This window comes from Homalodisca vitripennis, chromosome 8 (genome assembly GCF_021130785.1).
Source record: "Homalodisca vitripennis isolate AUS2020 chromosome 8, UT_GWSS_2.1, whole genome shotgun sequence".
NCBI classification, from domain to species: domain Eukaryota; kingdom Metazoa; phylum Arthropoda; class Insecta; order Hemiptera; family Cicadellidae; genus Homalodisca; species Homalodisca vitripennis.
The window spans coordinates 18,362,873-18,381,618 of record NC_060214.1 but is presented as its reverse complement, the minus strand read 5'-3'; the positions used below and the strand labels follow the sequence as shown (position 1 = coordinate 18,381,618).

General features: G+C 34.7%; 1 protein-coding gene across 1 annotated transcript in view; it reads left to right on the top strand.

The window, feature by feature from the left end:
* The first annotated feature begins 216 nt into the window (after positions 1 to 216).
* Positions 217 to 18,746, top strand: part of LOC124367378 (polycomb group protein Pc) — a 34,882-nt gene continuing 16,352 nt past the window's right edge. Inside the window, exons 1-4 of the mRNA XM_046824144.1 lie at positions 217 to 436; positions 12,323 to 12,366; positions 14,940 to 15,005; positions 15,146 to 15,209. Of these exons, the coding sequence (XP_046680100.1) occupies positions 371 to 436; positions 12,323 to 12,366; positions 14,940 to 15,005; positions 15,146 to 15,209 (240 nt within the window). The 5' untranslated portion in view covers positions 217 to 370. The remainder of the gene's footprint in view (positions 437 to 12,322; positions 12,367 to 14,939; positions 15,006 to 15,145; positions 15,210 to 18,746) is intronic.

Here is an 18,746-nt window from a genome sequence, read left to right as displayed (position 1 = left end):
CTGTAATATGACTTTGTCAATACATATGTATTATGTCAACGACAAAATAAAATAAAAATTCTAAAGATTCTAACATTTTTGGAATTAAATTTAATAGCAAAAGTGGTTTAGTAATATGACAATAAATTACTTGATTCTTTCTACGTTTTTCGTGTTGTGGTAGTGGTAGTACTCTTATGAATGTGCGTAATTGCTGGCCTGCCTGATTTGTGATTTACTACTGTGTCGGTTGAAATTGAACTGAAAGGAGTGGTTATGGTTACTGAGTTTATTGTGAATGGTTGTTTACGTTAGTTTTAGTAATGTACTTGTTAAATAATAATGGAGTTTGCCTAAGTGCAGTGATTTAATTCTGTGTTGTGAACGTTTAATGGAACTTCCAATGGGTGACCAGGTGTTTGCTGCTGAAAGAATAATGAAGAAACGAATGAGAAGGGTAATGTGGCAGTACTTTACTTTTCACACAAATAAGCCGCCATTGAATTAAAGTTCCTTGTCTATTAATTTCCGTTGTAATCAGTTAGTCTCGTAAATATTGAGTTGCCATTCTGATGAATGTGTCACATTATATGCTGTAAAATAACTAATGTTACAACAACATTCTCTTGTTGTTACTCTAGTATTACAAGTTATTATAAATTAAGGTTAGAAAGTTTACAATTGGCCTATTACTCATATTTTCACTGTTAAAAATAATGCCCTATTTCTTAGTTATACCTATTTTATTAACCTCAGTTATATGGACATTAGGCTAGTGACTGAATAGATCTATGGATGGATTGTGTTAGGTAGGCCTTTAGTCCATTACTGGAATATAAGAACACTAAAACTACTAGCCTAGGTTAATTCTCAAAGCAGTAATAGGTGTACGTTTCTTCAGTTGACAGGCTGTTGACATGAGATTTATTGATAAATACGAGAATAAGATCTAGTATTACCCAACTAAATATCGCTAATTGCAAAAGTAGTATAACAAGGTGTCTAGTGTGCGGGAATTGTACTTAAATTTACTATGTACAGGAAAATGCAGGATATGTTCTAGAATTTTGAGCAAAATGTGTAAAAAGTTAAAAATAAACTTAGTATGTCCAACGCTGATTTTTATAAAGTTAAGGATATGGGACAGTCTTTGTGAAAGAGAGGATAGACGGTTGTGAGGTTAGTTGACACTTCAAAGCCACTCACCACCAGTGAGTGTGGGGGCGTCGCGTAGACCAATCAGTTTTGACCGAGCATAGCTTAGTCAGGAATTTTTAATAAAATGGAGAAAGTCATGGAATTTCATGATAGATCGAGAAAATTATCCGTCTTGCAAGGTGTCTACCGGTTATAGAAGTCCGGGAAAAGTTACAAATTCTAAGTTAATGAGGATTTCATATAAATCGCAAAAAAATCACGGATTATGACGTCACAAATTTTCTATTTAAAATGTGTTTTATGGCATTGTGATAATAATTAGTGATGTATCAAAGCCAAATCTCGAATTTACATAATCTTCAAGAAAGATTCAGGTCTGAAAATCGATTGACGGGATTCAACAATAATATCTGTGGAGACTCTCCCTGTCATTAATTATCGGCTGATCGTCAGTATACAAATTATCTATTAATACAAGTTTTCAAGTTTTTGTCATTTTGTGTTGAAAATCATAAAAATATAATCTTATCAGTGAAAAGTTTTGAGTTTTTAAATGGAATTTTGCTTGTAGTTAGCATTGGATTTACTTTCCTAGATTGTCGCGAGTCTGCTGCGTATCTACCTGGAATAGCTGATCAGCGTTACGTGAATTACTGATCGCAAAAACGTGATTTTGTTTTAATTTGTGTATGAATAACCAAACAGATGACCTAATTAACAAATTATCTTAGTTCAGTATACCATATTTTGCTTTTAGATCTGAATTTATGTACATACATCGCTGAGAGTCTGTTGCGTATATATTCACTGATTACAGCAATCAGCAGTGCGCACGTTACCTTCGCTTAAACATATTTATTGGTACTTTGGGATTATACCGACCACACCAGTATGAAGAACACAAAAATATAAATTTATAGAAACAAACATGATAGAACAAAAAACAACTGTTTAATTATAAAATTACAAACTTACAAGTGTTTCCAGGTATTGTGATCGGTATCGTTGTCGCTGTTATCTTATCTTTCTCGAGAATCCCGATTACGGCCGCGCGGCATCACATGATTTGCATGGTACATAATTGCCTTTCCATTACAATTCAATTTATATTTCTGATCAGCCCCTCTAGAATTTGATATTTTACTGATAGGTACTATCTCGAGGGATGTTTTTCTTTCGTCGACATCAGCGCGGGGCAGCCGAAGCCCACGCTGATGGCCGGAGGCACTCGCATTTTGGGTGGCGGAGTGTGATCAAGAATAAAAACAAGTTTTAAGTGTTTTTTCAATAAAGAGTTTAGTAATGTTTGTTTTTGTTGAATTTTTGTGTGTTTGGAGAAATGTAGAGGTAAAACACGGAAGTACAACAAAGCGACGAACCAGCTGAACGGGCGGCAAGACTCTGCAATCACGTTATCTACTAGACCGCTCGACTTTGACCTCTGTCTGAGGATGGGGAGGGGTTTGCGATAAGACAATTCCTGTTTTATATTGACGAAATATTGTTCTACGCTAATCTAGTAATCAGTAGAAGCAAAATGTCAAATAACGATTCATGTCTGGGTGTGGTCGGTATAATCCCAAAGTACCTATTTATTTTTGTACCTTGTGTATGAAAAAGTCAGGAAATTTCTTCAAGCCGACATCCTGTAGCCTATAATTGTGTAATTTAGTTTGTGGTGGTTTATGGGGTAGTTATAAGCAGCCTACACTCGTTATTGGGTTGTTTTCATCGAACATATCAATTGTTTCTATCAAATTAAGTGAAGTATTGATAAAATATTATAATAATTCTAATGTAAACAATAAACAATGAGTAATATATAGGCTATTTTGGAGATTTCAAAAATGGCAATTAATATGAGATTGAAAGTTCTTGACGAACGGTCGTAGAAGTAGAGGAGTGGAAATGCCGGCAGACTCTCTAGTTTATCTTTGTAATTGTTGTACCGCAGAGAGGTGCGCCTGTCCGGTAAGAATCCTTTCCTCCATTTCTCAAAAGCGGTTGCTCACAGCTACTCAGGCAAGGTTAACGTTGGTTTTGTTATTTTTAATGCTATTGTTGTCATTTTTTTGCTGTAATGTTTTATTCATGTACGATTATTATATAATTGAAATTGGGTAATATACCAAATCGTTCAATAATGACAATCGAATAACGATTGTAGGCCATTTATGGCAGTCAGTGGTTGCCGTAATTTGTTATTGCCTTATAAAGGACTGTGTTACTCATGAGTTTCTTCTACTACTATATAAATAGCTCTTCTATTTTAATTTATAGCATGTAATAGGCTATCTTTCCTATTTTGTATTTGTGCTGATACAAAGTATTACACAACAGTTCATTTACTTTTCAAATTCCTCACTTTAAAAAATAATAATAACATTTACGCAAATAGTGTAACTGTGGCAAAATGTTTAAGCCACCACCACAATCGAATCATCAATATTCATCAGTATCGAATCCTCAATATTCATGACTATTTAAAAATAAACGTACTGAAAACAAAATGTGGAACCAAATTACGTAATAGGTATTTCAAATAACAATATATTTCCATTACATATAGGCAGTATTAGTGACATTAACAGGTTATTCAGAGGTAACCTATTACCGGGATACTGTTATTTCATTAGCAGCTGGGCTGATTGATGTAGTGTTCTCGGAATAACTTTCTGGTTTTAAGTTACTCAGTAACCAGTAACAGCTGTTGCCATATCATACAAGTCATGAGACTAGGAATGCAAATATTACATTATGGAATGTTATTATGTCATGTAAGTAGGCATAGGTTAGGTTATCATAAAATATTATACTGTTATTGTTAATATGTACCAAAGTTAAAGATAGCCTTTACAAGTGCTTGTACATGATCTGAACTTGAATTTTGGTACTATCTCAAGGGATGTTTTTCTTTTTTTATGGGCCGAAGCACACACTGATGGCCAGGAACATTTCCAGTCGGTACTTTCTTGACCTTAGATCGTCCAACTTCTCTGACATAGATCACAGTATCAACTGTTACCATGGAAACAAGTTACTGGAACGTAATACCTCCACAAGTTATTTTGTTATAGGTTATTGACAAACAACAGTATTTCCCATCTCTAGTAGCCATTGCTCAAATACCATACACATGATGTAACTTTGTTTCGACTAATTTGGGACAATAATGTCGAACTGACATAATTTCATTATAGATTTTTTTTTATTGTATTCTCGTGAAACTATATTTTTGTATGTAAAAGGAATATACGCATTTTAGATTATAGAAAGGCACCACCAAAGCCCAGGGTGGCCAGGGCATTCTAATCAATATTTTCCTGGCCTTGAGATTACGTTTCAGATCGTCCAACTTCTCCGACGTCAGATCATGTGGTAAGATTTAGGACGAGACTTAAGATTGGGAAAGTACAGATCGGAAATGCTTCTGCATATCAGTGCGGACTATGGTGGGAAGGAGTCACCCCGCACTTCTGTCGAAAAAGGAAAACCATCCTTTGAGATAATACCCAAATTCAAGCATAGATCACATAAGCGCTTGTAAATGTTATGTGAACTTTGGTAGGCCTACGGCTAGTAACATATATAAGATAACCTAATCTAAGCCTACTTGTATCGCATTTTAACATAGTGTAGTAATATTTCCATTTCTAATGTATGCCTCATGCTTGTACTGGCTACCAAAATCAAAAAAAGTCATGAGAAAAAATCATTCAGCCCAGCTGTTACTGAAACAACAGTATCCCGGTAATAGGTTAACACTGAATTACCTGTTATTTACACTAATATTGCATATCTGTAATGGCAGGAAGTGCAGTGGTTATGCACATGTTTTATTTATGTGAGACCCCTTAATCCTTAAAAGTAGTAAAAAGTAAATAAATGTTATACTGTTTTGTTTGTTATATTTTTTAAATACACGTGTCCTAGATTGTTTTTGTTCACCATAATATTATTACTTTATATACTGTAATTTGAACATAATTAAAATATGACATAATTTGGTATAAGTAATTGTAGGGAGGATTCTTTACTCATTAATATTAATTGATGATTCGATATTATTGATCACTCAAGTGTTGGACGCTTATTATACTGCCGTCAGAAGCTACTTTTGTTGACAATATTTCGTGGTTGATGTTATTTTCTTCTCCCACAACTATTTATTTCTTGGAATAAATCTTCAGAGGTTGGACTCTCGGACTGATATCTCTCAAAATCTCTAGGTCTCACTTGCACCAACTGTCAGATTCTCACTTACTCCGGTACAATTTTTCATGGAGCAATTGAAATACATATGTATTACATAATAAAATACGTAATTCCTTTTACATATAAAACCATGTCTTGTTTTAGTTGAAACCAAACCCACTATGATTTTCTAATAAATTAGACTAATGTAGTTTTGACGCCATCAGTACATGCGGAAATAACTTTACAGATTGGCTAACATTTTGTAGAGGCTTGTTTGGTGTGTTATAAAAATAACTAAAGTATTATTACTTACTATAAAATTTATTAAATGTCTATATTACTTTTACATATAAAAATATATCTTCATTATTGTACAATTTTAAAAGGCTATAACATAATTCGGTTTGACATTATTGTTACAAATTAATTCAAACAAAGTAAAATCGTGTGTGGCATTCGAGTAATGGCCGCAAGTATAATGGCAATGTACATTTGTTATTTGGGTACTTTGGGATTATACCGACCACACCAGTATGAAGAACACAAAAATATAAATTTATAGAAACAAACATGATAGAATGAAAAAACAACTCTTTAATTACAAAATTACAAACTTACACGATTATCAATTGTTAATGGGGTCAGATTTCCAGGTATTGTTGTCGCTGTTATCTTATCTTTCTCGAGAATCCCGATTACGGCAGGCAGCACGGCATCACATGATTATTTAAGTTTTTTGCATGGTACTTAGCCTAATTGCCTTTCCATTACAATTCAATTTATATTTCTGATCAGTTTGGTATTTTACTGATAGGTACTATCTCGAGGGATGTTTTTCTTCCGTCGACATCAGCGCAGGGCAGGGCCGAAGCCCGCGCTGATGGCCGGAGGCACTCGCATTTTGGGTGGCGGAGTGTGATCAAGAATAAAAACAAGTTTTGAGCGTTTTTTTCAATAAAGAGTTTAGTTTTTGTTTGGTAATGTTTATTTTTGTTGAATTTTGTGTTTGGAGAAATGTAGGGGTAAAACACGGAAGTAAAACAAAGCGACGCACCAGCTGAACGGGCGGCGAGACTCTGCAATCACGTTATCTACTAGACCGCTCGACTTTGACCTCTGTCTGAGGATGGGGAGGGGTTTGCGATAAGACAATTCCTGTTTTATATTGACGAAATATTATTCTACGCTAATCTAGTAATCAGTAGAAGCAAAATGTGAAATAACGATTCATGTCTGGGTGTGGTCGGTATAATCCCAAAGTACCGTTATTTGTATCACAAGGTGTCGGCCATATTTATATTTCAAAATAGTAAAAATAACTGTTTCGTTTGTTACATCTTATAAATATACATAGCCTTGATGGTTATTATTCATCACTAAATTATTAATTTTCAAGAATGCAGTATAATAAGTGCCCAACATTCAAATATCGTTATTCATATGTAACGAATCCTCGATACAACTACTTAAACCAAATTATGTCATATGTATTTTAAATTACAGTATAGTTGAGCTGTTTATATACCGTACCTTAAAAATTAATAATTTTATGATATAAATAAAAGCTATCTTGGCTATGTATATTTTTAAATGTAACAAACATTGTGTTACATTTACTTACTTTTTCATTATTTTTAAGGATAAACATGTCTGAAACCTTGTGACACAAATAAAACATGTACATCGCCATTGTACTTGTGGCCATTAGAGATGGGCAGTATCACTGTCAGTAACATGTAATTCAATGGTAACCTATTACCAAGGTTACTTTTATTTCAATAACACTTGGCCTAAATGGTTTAGCGTTCTCGTAATGATTTTCTGGTATTAGATTGCTCAGTAACCAGTAACAGCCAAGGTGATTTCGTGCAAGTAAGGCTAGGAATAGAAATATTACACTCTGGAATGTTATTACATGATATAACATTTTTATTTTTATAACATGTATAGCCTAATAACAAATAGTAGATAATAATTTTATTAGAATATCAGTCTAAATATTACATTGTAGTGAGTTAGTTACTTTTTGGATACTATGTTTAAAGAGACCCACATGTAGATTTAGTCTGTTTACTTGCAATTTAGTAACGACATTTCAGTAACAGCATGATGTACTTTGTTATTGTACAGAGGCCACTATTGAAGTTTTTCCTACCGGGGACCTAAAAATAACATTAGAGAGAATAGGCTCTATTTGACTTCCTGTCATTATGACGATCGGTTCTTGTTTTCTGCCTCCCAAAAGGAAGCAATGTTGATGTGAAGTAGGCCACTCTGTTCCTATCTACATCCCTGACCTCAGATCACGTCCCAGATCGTTCAACCTTTCCAATGTCAGATCGTGTTGGGTGTACCTAAATCCAAACTCAGATCACGTGAGTGCTCATAAATGTCGACTTTTAACTTTTTATATCTATAATACATATACATGGATAATAACGTACATGGATAACAAACAATAGGTAGGGAAAGAGTGGCCGCCTTCTCGCCGACATCGCTTTTTTCTGTAGGCAGAAAACAAGAATTAATCTTCACCATGACATACAATTTTCACAGTAAGTCAAATAAAGTAACAAATACAGTATTCTTTCTCATACTGTAGTTTTTGTAGGTCCAACGGTACCAAACACTGTTTAAAAAATGGCCTCCAGATAATTCCAAAGTTCTGGTGCTAATACTGAGATTGGATCTGCTGGTAAAATGTTACCATGGTAACATGTTACTGGAGCGTAATACCCCAATACGTTATTTTGTAATAGGTAATTTACAAATAACAGTATTTCCTTTCTCTAGTGGCCATAACTCAAACACCGTATATATGATTTAACTTTGTTTATATTAATTTGGAACAATAATGTCAAACTGAATTGAGTTATAGAATGTTAAGATTGTATTATGGTAAAGCTATATTGTTATATGTAAAAGAAATATATGCATTTTAGATTGTAGAAAATAATACAACTCTATTTATACTGTTTGAGCAGCTTAATACTTACAATTACATTACAGAATAAACATGTCTGACAACATTGATAAATCGTGCTAATTGATAGTTGATTCGATTGTATTGATGTTTTAGGTGTAAGCCGCTTATTTTGCTATAGCTCTTTTCAAGATATAAAAGTCAGCCGAACTTTATGGTAAATTGAAATGACGGTACTTTGGTATTATCCGGAGGCCACTCTGTCCCTATCTACTACTCGTTATTACACGAAATTAGTAGGTTTAGATAGGTTATCATAAATATGTTATTAGTAGTACCAAAGTTAATGTTAATCTTTATCAGCGCTCACGTGATCTGAGTTTGAATTGGATACTATCTCGAGGGATGATTTTTTTTTCTCCAGAATTGCAGGGTTGTGCCCAAGGTGTACTGATAGCCTGTGGTATTTTGACTGGTACTTTCCCTACCTCAGATTACCTTCCAAATCATCCAACATGATCTGGCGTCAAAAAATTTGGACACTATGGGACGTGATGTGAGGTCAGGTACTAGCAATCAGAAATGCCCATGGCAATGAGTGCAGGTTTCGGTGGCGCATTCGGCACCACTCCGCACTTTTGTCGAAGAAAGAAAAACATCCCTCAAGATCTGATCATATGAGCGCTTGTAAATTTTAACTTTTTCTATTTCTAATACGTACATATCCATGTACCTACTTATATAGGTTAATAACAAATAGTAGATAGGGACACACTGAAGTGTATAAACACTAGTTCATTGAGAGTTTAAGTATTCAAAAATTCATTTATTCCTCTTTTAATTAGTAATATTTTTTTCATAGTAGAGGTATGAATTTGTCATGGAACTATTTGTTGTTTGTAAATCAGGAAAATATATTTTATTTAATCGGAAGTTACCAGATGGTTTGTGAGTTTGCACCTACGTTAATTTTGTTCATTTATTAAAATAATGTTTGTTTGTTCACATTGTTTATTCATTTTTAGAAAGTTTGGTTAACTTTCTTTGCGTTATTAACAAATTTCGTTTTATCCACAACAGTAAAGAGATTTGCATTATTGACCGAATGTAATCGTGCTGCTGAATAAAACAATATAAGATTCTAGGGAAAGAAAATGACAAGTAGTTATAGGTCATTAAAAGTGAACTGTACTTTTCTTGCAAGATAATTGTAAGTTATGGTTAAGTTAATTTATAATATTTCTTTACTTTGCCAAGTTGCGTTTCCTAGCTTGCAGTAATTGCTGAAGGCACTTGGGATCAGACCTTCTAGGATTTGGACTTTTAGTGATAGTTACTACCTCGAGAGATGTATTTCATTTGTTGCCATCAACATGTCAAGTTGTGTCAGCACGATATAAACTTTTGTTCTCGACAAGTCTAAACTAACTAAAACGTTGTTTATTTGGGTATAATACCCCTGATTTCAGTATTATTTTTATTTTGCATATCAAAAGATGGTGCAATGGCTGACGTCAACAGTAACCAATAATAGGTTCACGGTCACAGTAAACCCAAGTGAAGCCTAGTGCCTAGATATAGAACACAGAAATATTACGCTGCGTGAGGAAAATAGTTCCACTGTTAATGCTTTATAACTTTGTTATCTGTCATATTCATCCCTTGAAACCTTATATTGTTTTGTTCTGGTGAACGATAGCAATAGGATAATAACACAAAATTCATTTCTTGCTTCTCTGGTTGTTAATTTTACATTTACAGTATCTTTTACCCACCTTACCTATGATCCCAATAACAGTATACTTTCATTTCCACAACAAATTTGTAAGGCCTCATAACCTCAACAATTTTTGCACAACCATATTAATAGCATATTTATCCCAAAATTTGGATTGTTTACCTGAGAAATTATAAATATTCAGGCTATGGCACTTGTTAAATTTTTCTTCTATTTCCTACAATAGAGTAACATCTTGAGGGTGTTCTTCGTTCATTGTCGAACGTATTATCATACTTACACTGTTGGCCAGAAACAAGAATGTCTGCCTGATCAACTGCTAGGTCATATATGTTAATGCCTTTTACGAGGATTATTTTTATTTTTAGAGCATTTTCCACTTGCATTGATTTCTACGGCTTTTCTATTTGTATTGTCATAATTTCTAAGAATTTTCAGTTTTTAAAATCAAAAAATGATGTAAAATGGTATGAGTAACATGAAGTAAATGTATACCATTTACTTACGCATTTTGCACTATTTGTTGTTTTTCAACAGGAAAATGCTTCAAAAATTAATAGAAAAAGAACAGAAAACAATTATTTGTCATAATCTCTACATTAATTAATGAGTTAGTAACAGGACTAAATCCAACACTTTTACAAGAGGTGTTCGGAAGTTTTTTAGTTACACAGGGTGCGGCAGCATAACTTCCTTTTTTAAAATGCGCGCCATTCAGTTAGTTGATGTCATAGCGGAGCGCTAGTGGTCTCATTCAAGAGGGGGTACTGTAAAGTTTTGTCCCGACACGGTTCAGTCGCCATCATGCGTTGGAATAGTGAGGAGCGTGCCTTTGCCGTTGAGGCCTACTTTTCAAGCGGATGTTCGGTTATTGCAATACAGTGTGCATTTCGGAATCGCTTTAATTTAGACCCGTTGGCTCCCGTCCCAGACCGCAAATCAATTGTTACATGGGTCACTACATTCAGACAAACTGCAAGTGCGACAAAACGAAGAACTGGAGTCCCTCGGCCCGTTAGATCACCTGAGAACATTGAAGCAGTGAGAGCGTCAATGTTGTGATCACCACGGCGTTCTGCGCGCAAACACGCATCTGCCCTTGGACTATCCGATCGTTCTGTGAGAAGAATTCTTCGTGATGATCTTCATTTTCATCCCTATAAGATGGCGATAGTGCAGGAACTTTCAGAACGTGACTTCAATTCTCGGATGAACGCATGTGAGCTTCTTCTTGATGTCGTTCCCGAGGGTGCTATTGTTTTTTTTTAGCGATGAAGCCCATTTTCATTTGAGTGGGTCGGTTAACAAACAAAACATGCGCTACTGGGCTGACACCAACCCTCAAGAATTGCATCAAAGGCCTTTGCATTCACCGAAAGTCACAGTGTGGTGTGCAATTTCCTCAGCTGGAATTATTGGTCCCTGGTTTATTGAGGAAAATGAGGTTACAGTGACAGTGACTTCGGACCGGTATGTAAACATGCTACAGAATTTTTTTTTCCCCATGGCTAGAAGATTTGGATTTGGGTGACACTTGGTTCCAACAAGACGGTGCAACAGCACACACTTCGAGAGCATCGATGGCTGTTTTGAGGGAAAACTTTCCAGAGCGCCTTATCTCAATTAGAGGCGATTTGGAATGGCCGGCACGCTCTCCCGATCTGTCACCTTGTGATTTTTTTCTATGGGGTTTTTTGAAATCCCGTGTTTATGTGAAACGTCCAAGAACCCTACAAGATTTGAAGACCAACATCCGAGAAGAAATTGCCAACATAACACCTGCTACGCTAACAACAGTCATGACAAACGCCAGAAATCGACTTACGCAATGTATGGAGAATGGGGGACGTCACCTAACAGATTTGATCTTCAAAGCAATGTAAATAAAAACTTTAGACATGTACCTACATTATAAAAAATAAATAAATATTTTCTGATGCATACAATAGTTTTTATTGAGTTTTGAAAAAAGGAAGTTATGCTGCCGCACCCTGTAATTTGCCATTGCCTTGTTACTCTTTTACTCAACAGGCCATGGTTATCACTGTATGCACTTGACAAGTGGAATGGATTTTTATTACAGCGCACATTTGGAAAATTCACTACGGACAAAGTAGATGTGTTCTGAGTGTGTGTCTGTCTCGACACTCAGATATCAAGATAGCAGCTCTAGTGCTGCTTGCTGTGACACCAGATCATGATGACGTCAGTCATTTTTTGGGAACTCTTCTATCTTAAAAATATCAACTTATTCATGTGTATGTGCAATAAATTTTTTTAACTTTCAAATGTTGATTATATTGTTACAATTTATTTTATGTTTACAGGGAAAAGTGGAGTACTTTGTCAAATGGAAAGGGTGGAGTCAAAAGTAAGTACTTCTATTAATACTTCATTCATAAGACACCATAACCATAGTATAGTTATCTAGTATAACTATACTAGATAAACGATGAATACGTTCATGACGTCGTGTACCGATGGGGTACACGTTGCTATGCATTTCCTTATTGAGTTTTTAGTGTTTGCCTCTCTTGGTGGTTTGTTAAATTTGATCTAGCGATTAAATAAATACCTTGAAAAGTATATATATACTAAATAAAATAAATATATTTTACAATCAATGTTGCTATTAACTTAAATGAATACCGTACCCCTGTAGTGTTTCAAGATCATTTACTGTGGGCCACCGTACCATTGCTAAAGTGGTGCATAACATTGATCACTCTGGACAGAAATTCTGTATTCATTAAGCTCTTATAACCATACGAATTATAAAAAGAAAGCAGAAATAAAGTTATGCAAAGGTAACTTGGTCGTATACAGCTGGTTTCTTGATTGAAGGCAAGTCTGGGATTATAAAGTGTAACGTTCATCTTCCAGATCAGATATTAGAAGTTTGGAAGATCACTACACAGTCTTTCAGGTTGAAATCTTCGCTATTATAGCCTGCACTTACAGGATGGACTAGGAATTATGTCAATCAGAAGACAGTGATGCTATCTGATAGTCTGGCTGCTCTTGTGGCCTTCAATTCAACAAAATTTATTCAAAACTGGTATGGGAATGTTTTAAAATTTTATCCAGTCTAGCTAGTCCTAATTCAGTCACCACATACCAGTTTTAACACAATGAAAACCCTGACAAACTAAGAAATAGCTCAAAGAAGTACATCCATAGGCCTGAACCAGCTTGTAAAATATATATAAGAGGAATGTTAACCAAGTCCCATTAGGAAATAGCTCAGAGATAACCATTGGCAGAGTTTTTTGTGCATCATCGGGTAAGAAACTCATCAGACGCATCAACACACTTAGTTCAAGAACTGGTCAATGAGGCTAAGTAAAAATCTTTTTAAACAGGTAATTTCTCTTATTACTGGACTAGGTCATTTCCAGAAACACTTGCACACCTGAGGACTCACTACTGAAGATCCTATATGTAGACTATGTTGTCAGTCTAAGGAGACTGATTAAACACATCATTTTGGATTTTGAAAGGCATGAGGTCAGGAGATGGACTTGAACTACTTACTCAGTCAGGTGATCTTGTTGCTATTACCAGGGAGAAGTTTTTAGATCTTACCAAAGGTACGGGGATAGGCAGGCCCTACAAACAGCACCTTGAGATTAAGAGAAGGACTACACTTGTAACCACTCAGTCGAGTGATCTTGTTGCCATTAACGGGGAGAAACTCTACGATCTTGTTGCCATTACCAGGAAGAAATTTTTAGATCTTATCAAAGGTACGGGGATAGGCAGGCCCTACAAACAGCACCTTGAGATTAAGAGAAGGACTACACTTGTAACCACTCATTTGATTGATCTTGTTGCCATTAACGGGGAGAAACTCTACGATCTTGTTGCTATTACCAGGTAGAAAGTCTTAGATCTCGTCGTAGGTACAGAGATAGGCATGCCCTACTAACAGCACCTTGAGGGTAGGAGAAGGCTCCACTTGGAACCACACAGTCGGGTGATCTTGTTGCTATTACCAGGTAGAAAGTCTTAGATCTCGTCGTAGGTACAGAGATAGGCAGGCCCTACTAACAGCACCTTGAGGATAGGAGAAGGCTCCACTTGGAACCACACAGTCGGGTGATCTTGTTGTCATTACCAGGGAGAAAGTTTTGAGGTTAAGTGGAAGAGAGGACTTTATAGTCCTAACTTCACCGCTAATAAAGCCAAGTTTTATTTCCTTCATATCACCTAGAGTGCACACACAGTAAGCTTACATCGTTGGGCTGGGACAAGGAATTTTCATGCCTCCCTTTTTATCTAATGTAATTTAACCTATGGAGAACTCCTCAGTTATAATGAGAACTTCATAGATGTTTTTGAGCCAGTAAAACAAATATTTCAAAAATGTTCACACTCAAAATGCCAAGTCTAAGCTGAACTCTTCTTTGCATAAACGTACTTCAATACATTTTGTATAATAGGCTTAAAGTGCTATCCCAATAATTTCAGGTTTAACGGGCCACTATTCCTTTGGCCTAGCTAAGTGATCAGCCTGGTTGTCTATGTTCGAATATAGTTTTGGATATGCTATATATATTTATCATGAACTTCATCATGATCAATTCAGAGTCCGGAGTAATGTGGTAAGTGGCATCAGGTTAAAGTCTCAGATCATGATGGTTTTGTACACTGATCATTCGACAGATCAAGTGATGCAAATCATCAATTAAGAGCTATGCTCTACTCATCATAGCGGTTTAAATATTACAGTTTCCAATAATATTCCAATAGTGGCATGTGTAATTAACTGTTATTAATCTAGGACAATGCAAAGTTTTTATCAACACATTGGTATTCTTAAATTCTATTTAGTTGATTTATTTGCCTTAAATGAATAGAATATATTGGCATAAATCAAGTACATACACGCACAATTAAAAATATATGTTTCTGTACAAAATGTTATGATCCATATTTTTCCAGGTACAGTACTTGGGAACCGGAAGAAAATATTCTGGACGTGCGCCTCATTGATATATTTGAACAGAGGTTAGTACATTATCACTTAGTAAATCTTTAGAATATTGTTGAAGTCGTGTATGAATATTTTTATTATCTTTGGCTTCAAGTTTGACAAGCATCTTTTAATAAATACATCACTAAATTAAGTTATTTCATTTTGCCCACAGCCAGCAAAGAAGTAATCAGAATCCCCACAAGAGAGGGCCTAAGAAAAAGGAGACAAGGTTACAAGTAAGTCACTTGTATTACAGTTATAATAAAATCGTATAAAATGCATGCAAAATTAGTTATATTCTAGGAAAATCGTACTTAAATCGTGGTTAAAAATTTTATACTCGTATTTAACGGAAGCTTTTAAATAGATAACTGCTGTATTCTCAATCAGCTCCTACGCTCTTCTCTTGTTGTATGATGTTGAATATATTTATGACGTGGATGAGTTTATTAGCGATTTGAGTCATTGAAACTATTTTATGTTAGCTAAACTTGTAAGGCAAAAAAAATAAAAGGTGTAGTAGATTTCAGTTAAGATAACCTGCTAAAAAATGTAGTTCTTGTAAGGTTTCAATATAAAGGCTGTCCAAAGTTTTGAAATGAGGGTATTATAGTTCTTCTTCTTCTAAGGAGCAGACTATTGCCATGCACTTAAGCATCAAGAGCCTTTTGCACATCCCGGAAGTGTACCATGAGGCCAACCCGTTTACGGTTTCAGCAGTTCTACAAACTGCTGAAAACCATTGATCAGATCCTCCTGGGGAAATTCACCACCCTTGTCCAGACTACCAAAGATGTGTGTAGTGCTCCCTTGCTATTAAGGTCAAAGTCTATCATTCGAATATATCCCTCTACAACATGAGAAGAGTTGAATTAATTTCCCGTCATTTGCGTTTTGCACAGACTAAACTGCATGAGATTTCCCGTAATACGCGCAGGAAGGGTTAAGAATGGGTCAGTATACTGAGAGAGAGAGAGAGAATTTTCTTTATTCCAAAACATACATTGAGCTACATTAAATGTAATCATTAACTGTACATGAATAGCGTCAATATCTATAAAAATCTTAAATTAATACTAAAACCTATATTAAAACTAACACTAATATTTACAATTATTTTTTAAGCAGTTTTCTGCTAATTGTTTGATAATAATTCTCCAATCGAGTATAGAGCTTTATTTGTGAAAATATTTCTTTACTTCACTATCAAACTTTTTGCCATTGTAATCTTATATTTCTTTGGGTAAACAGTTAAAAAACATTTTTTTCCACATATATTCTGTTTTCATTTCATAGAATGTCATGTTATGTTTGTCAGTGCTGATTTTATTACGTGTATTGTAGTCATGATTTATTGTTAAAAATGTTGTAGAATTACTTTTAACATATTTAATGATCTCCGTAACATAAAGACTATAAATTGATGGAATTTTGAGCTCACTAAACAGGTGTTTTACTGAGTCTCGTCTGTTTAGGTTTAATATTATTCTAACTACTTTTTTATTGCATTTTTAGTATCTTGTCAAGATTTTGTTTGGATGTTGCTCCATAGATACTTATTCCATATGCTGAATATGAATGAATGAGTGCGTAGTAAATTTTTTTTAGAGCACTTTGGTCGCATAACTTTGACATACGCAGTAATGCGTAGATTCCAGATGAAATTTTATTTAATACATTCTTGTGTTATGAGATCATTGCAATTTTGTTTTGTCGAGAACGTTATGAAATTGGATTTTTTTAAATTCAATAACAGATTATGGTTTTTTTTTTTTAAGAATTCTTCAATGGCTGTTAGCTCAATATTGGCAGAAATCTCTATCTCTTCTTTCGAATTGCCCATTACTACCATATTAGTGTCATCTGCATATATACACATTTTACTTTGATTAACATTTTTGGTTATCCCTCCAAGATAACAAATAAAAAGTAGGGGTCCCAATATTGAGCCTTGGGGAATGCCATAGTTGATTGTTTGCTGGGCTGAGACGACTTTCCTTAAATAATATTTTTCTGTGAACTGTGTTTCCACGTATTGTTGCCTATTGTTAAGATAGGAAGTAAACCAATTTAGTTCTTTTTTTACTATTCCTAAATTTTTGAGTTTGTTTAACAACAGCGCATGGGATACACTGTCAAAGGCACGTGATAAATCAAGGAAAATACCTATAGCTGGTCAACTGAATTTATAATATTTTCAATGAATTCTATACTTAATGTAATAGTTGATTTGCCTGGTAAAAACCCATGCTGTTCTTTATCTAATAATTTATTTGATTCTAAAAATTTAAGTAATTGATTATAAACAATATGTTTGAAAATTTTTGAGAAGGAGGGTAGAATCGTCACTGGTTTATAACAAGAAACTTCTTTTGTATCATCTTTTTTAAAGATTGAGATGACTTTTGATATTTTTAGTTTTGAGGAAAAATGTCCTGAAATAAGAGAAGAGTTAATTAAATTTGTTAAAGGTTTCTTGATGAATTTTATTGAACCTTTAATTACTGTCATTGGGATTTCATCTACGTCAGAGTACTTACTTTCAAAAGAGAGAACAATCTTTTCTACTTCTTTTTCAGTTACTGGTTTGAAGGAAAATGTCTTTCCTATTTTAATTGAAGTTTTGTTGGGTTTGACTAATCTTTTGCAGCATTATACGTTTCAGGGGGATTGAACAATCTACAGCCCACAACAAGTAATCAAAAAAAAAAGCTTAAACTTATCATTAATACCTAAATTAGAATCATAATCAATCAAATTAGAATCAGGGTGGTTTTGAGTTTCCACCCTGATTTGGTACTATCAATTTGTCAAATATATTTATAAAGGAATCATTAAAAAATTGCTCTTGGATTACTGATTAGCAACCCTTCTTTGCGCAGTGTTATGTTGTTAATTTTTTTTGGTGATTCTCTTAAATATGTGTTAATTATTATACTCCAAGGGGTTTTGGCTTTATTTGAGGATCTTAAAATTTTGTTACTCATAATATTTTTGTGTGTGTTGGTAATGTTTTGATTCAGTGATTTCCCCATCAATGATTGGATTTTTATGTTTTTGTGTTTTTGTAAGACTATGAGATGAGATTCAATTAAGGCTAGACTTATTTATTTTATATTCTTGATCAATGTAGGATTTATGGCTGGCTGCCTTGGACAACTGAAGCATTTCCTGTGTACCATCATCATTAAACTATTGGTGTAATGATCCAGTACTAAAGAACAGTGTTGTATCCAGTTGTATGAAGGCCTGAAAAAGACATAATGTGCTGTTGACCTGTTATGACAAACTTTTTCAAAGAATTGTCTGCAGTTCAATTACTCATTTATGAACGACGAAAGAATCTTTTTTTCCGAAGGAAAGAGACAATTGTCTCCACACTTAGCCCTAAAAAGGACCTTTGTGCCTCCCTTACTTATATTTGTGTCCTCAGAATCTGAGACTTTTACAGAAGCCGATCAGATTTGAGGACTCCTGTTTTCTGATGTCCTTGGGGCTTGTAGATATGGCAGGACAGTTTGGCCATATGTGCTCCGCTGATTCCTCCGCTTCTCCGCAAAATCCGCATTCATCAGTCTGGCTAAGACCCACCTTCATAAGGTGTGTTCTAAGGGGACCATGTCCTGCCAGCATCCCTTTTATCATTCTTATATTCTTCTTACTCTGATCTAGGAGAGATGTCCACCTTTTAGCATAAGGAGATCTATCTCCTAGAACGACGAAAGTATCTTACTCGAGGGACAATTAGAACTGAAACAGTTTATTCCATTATT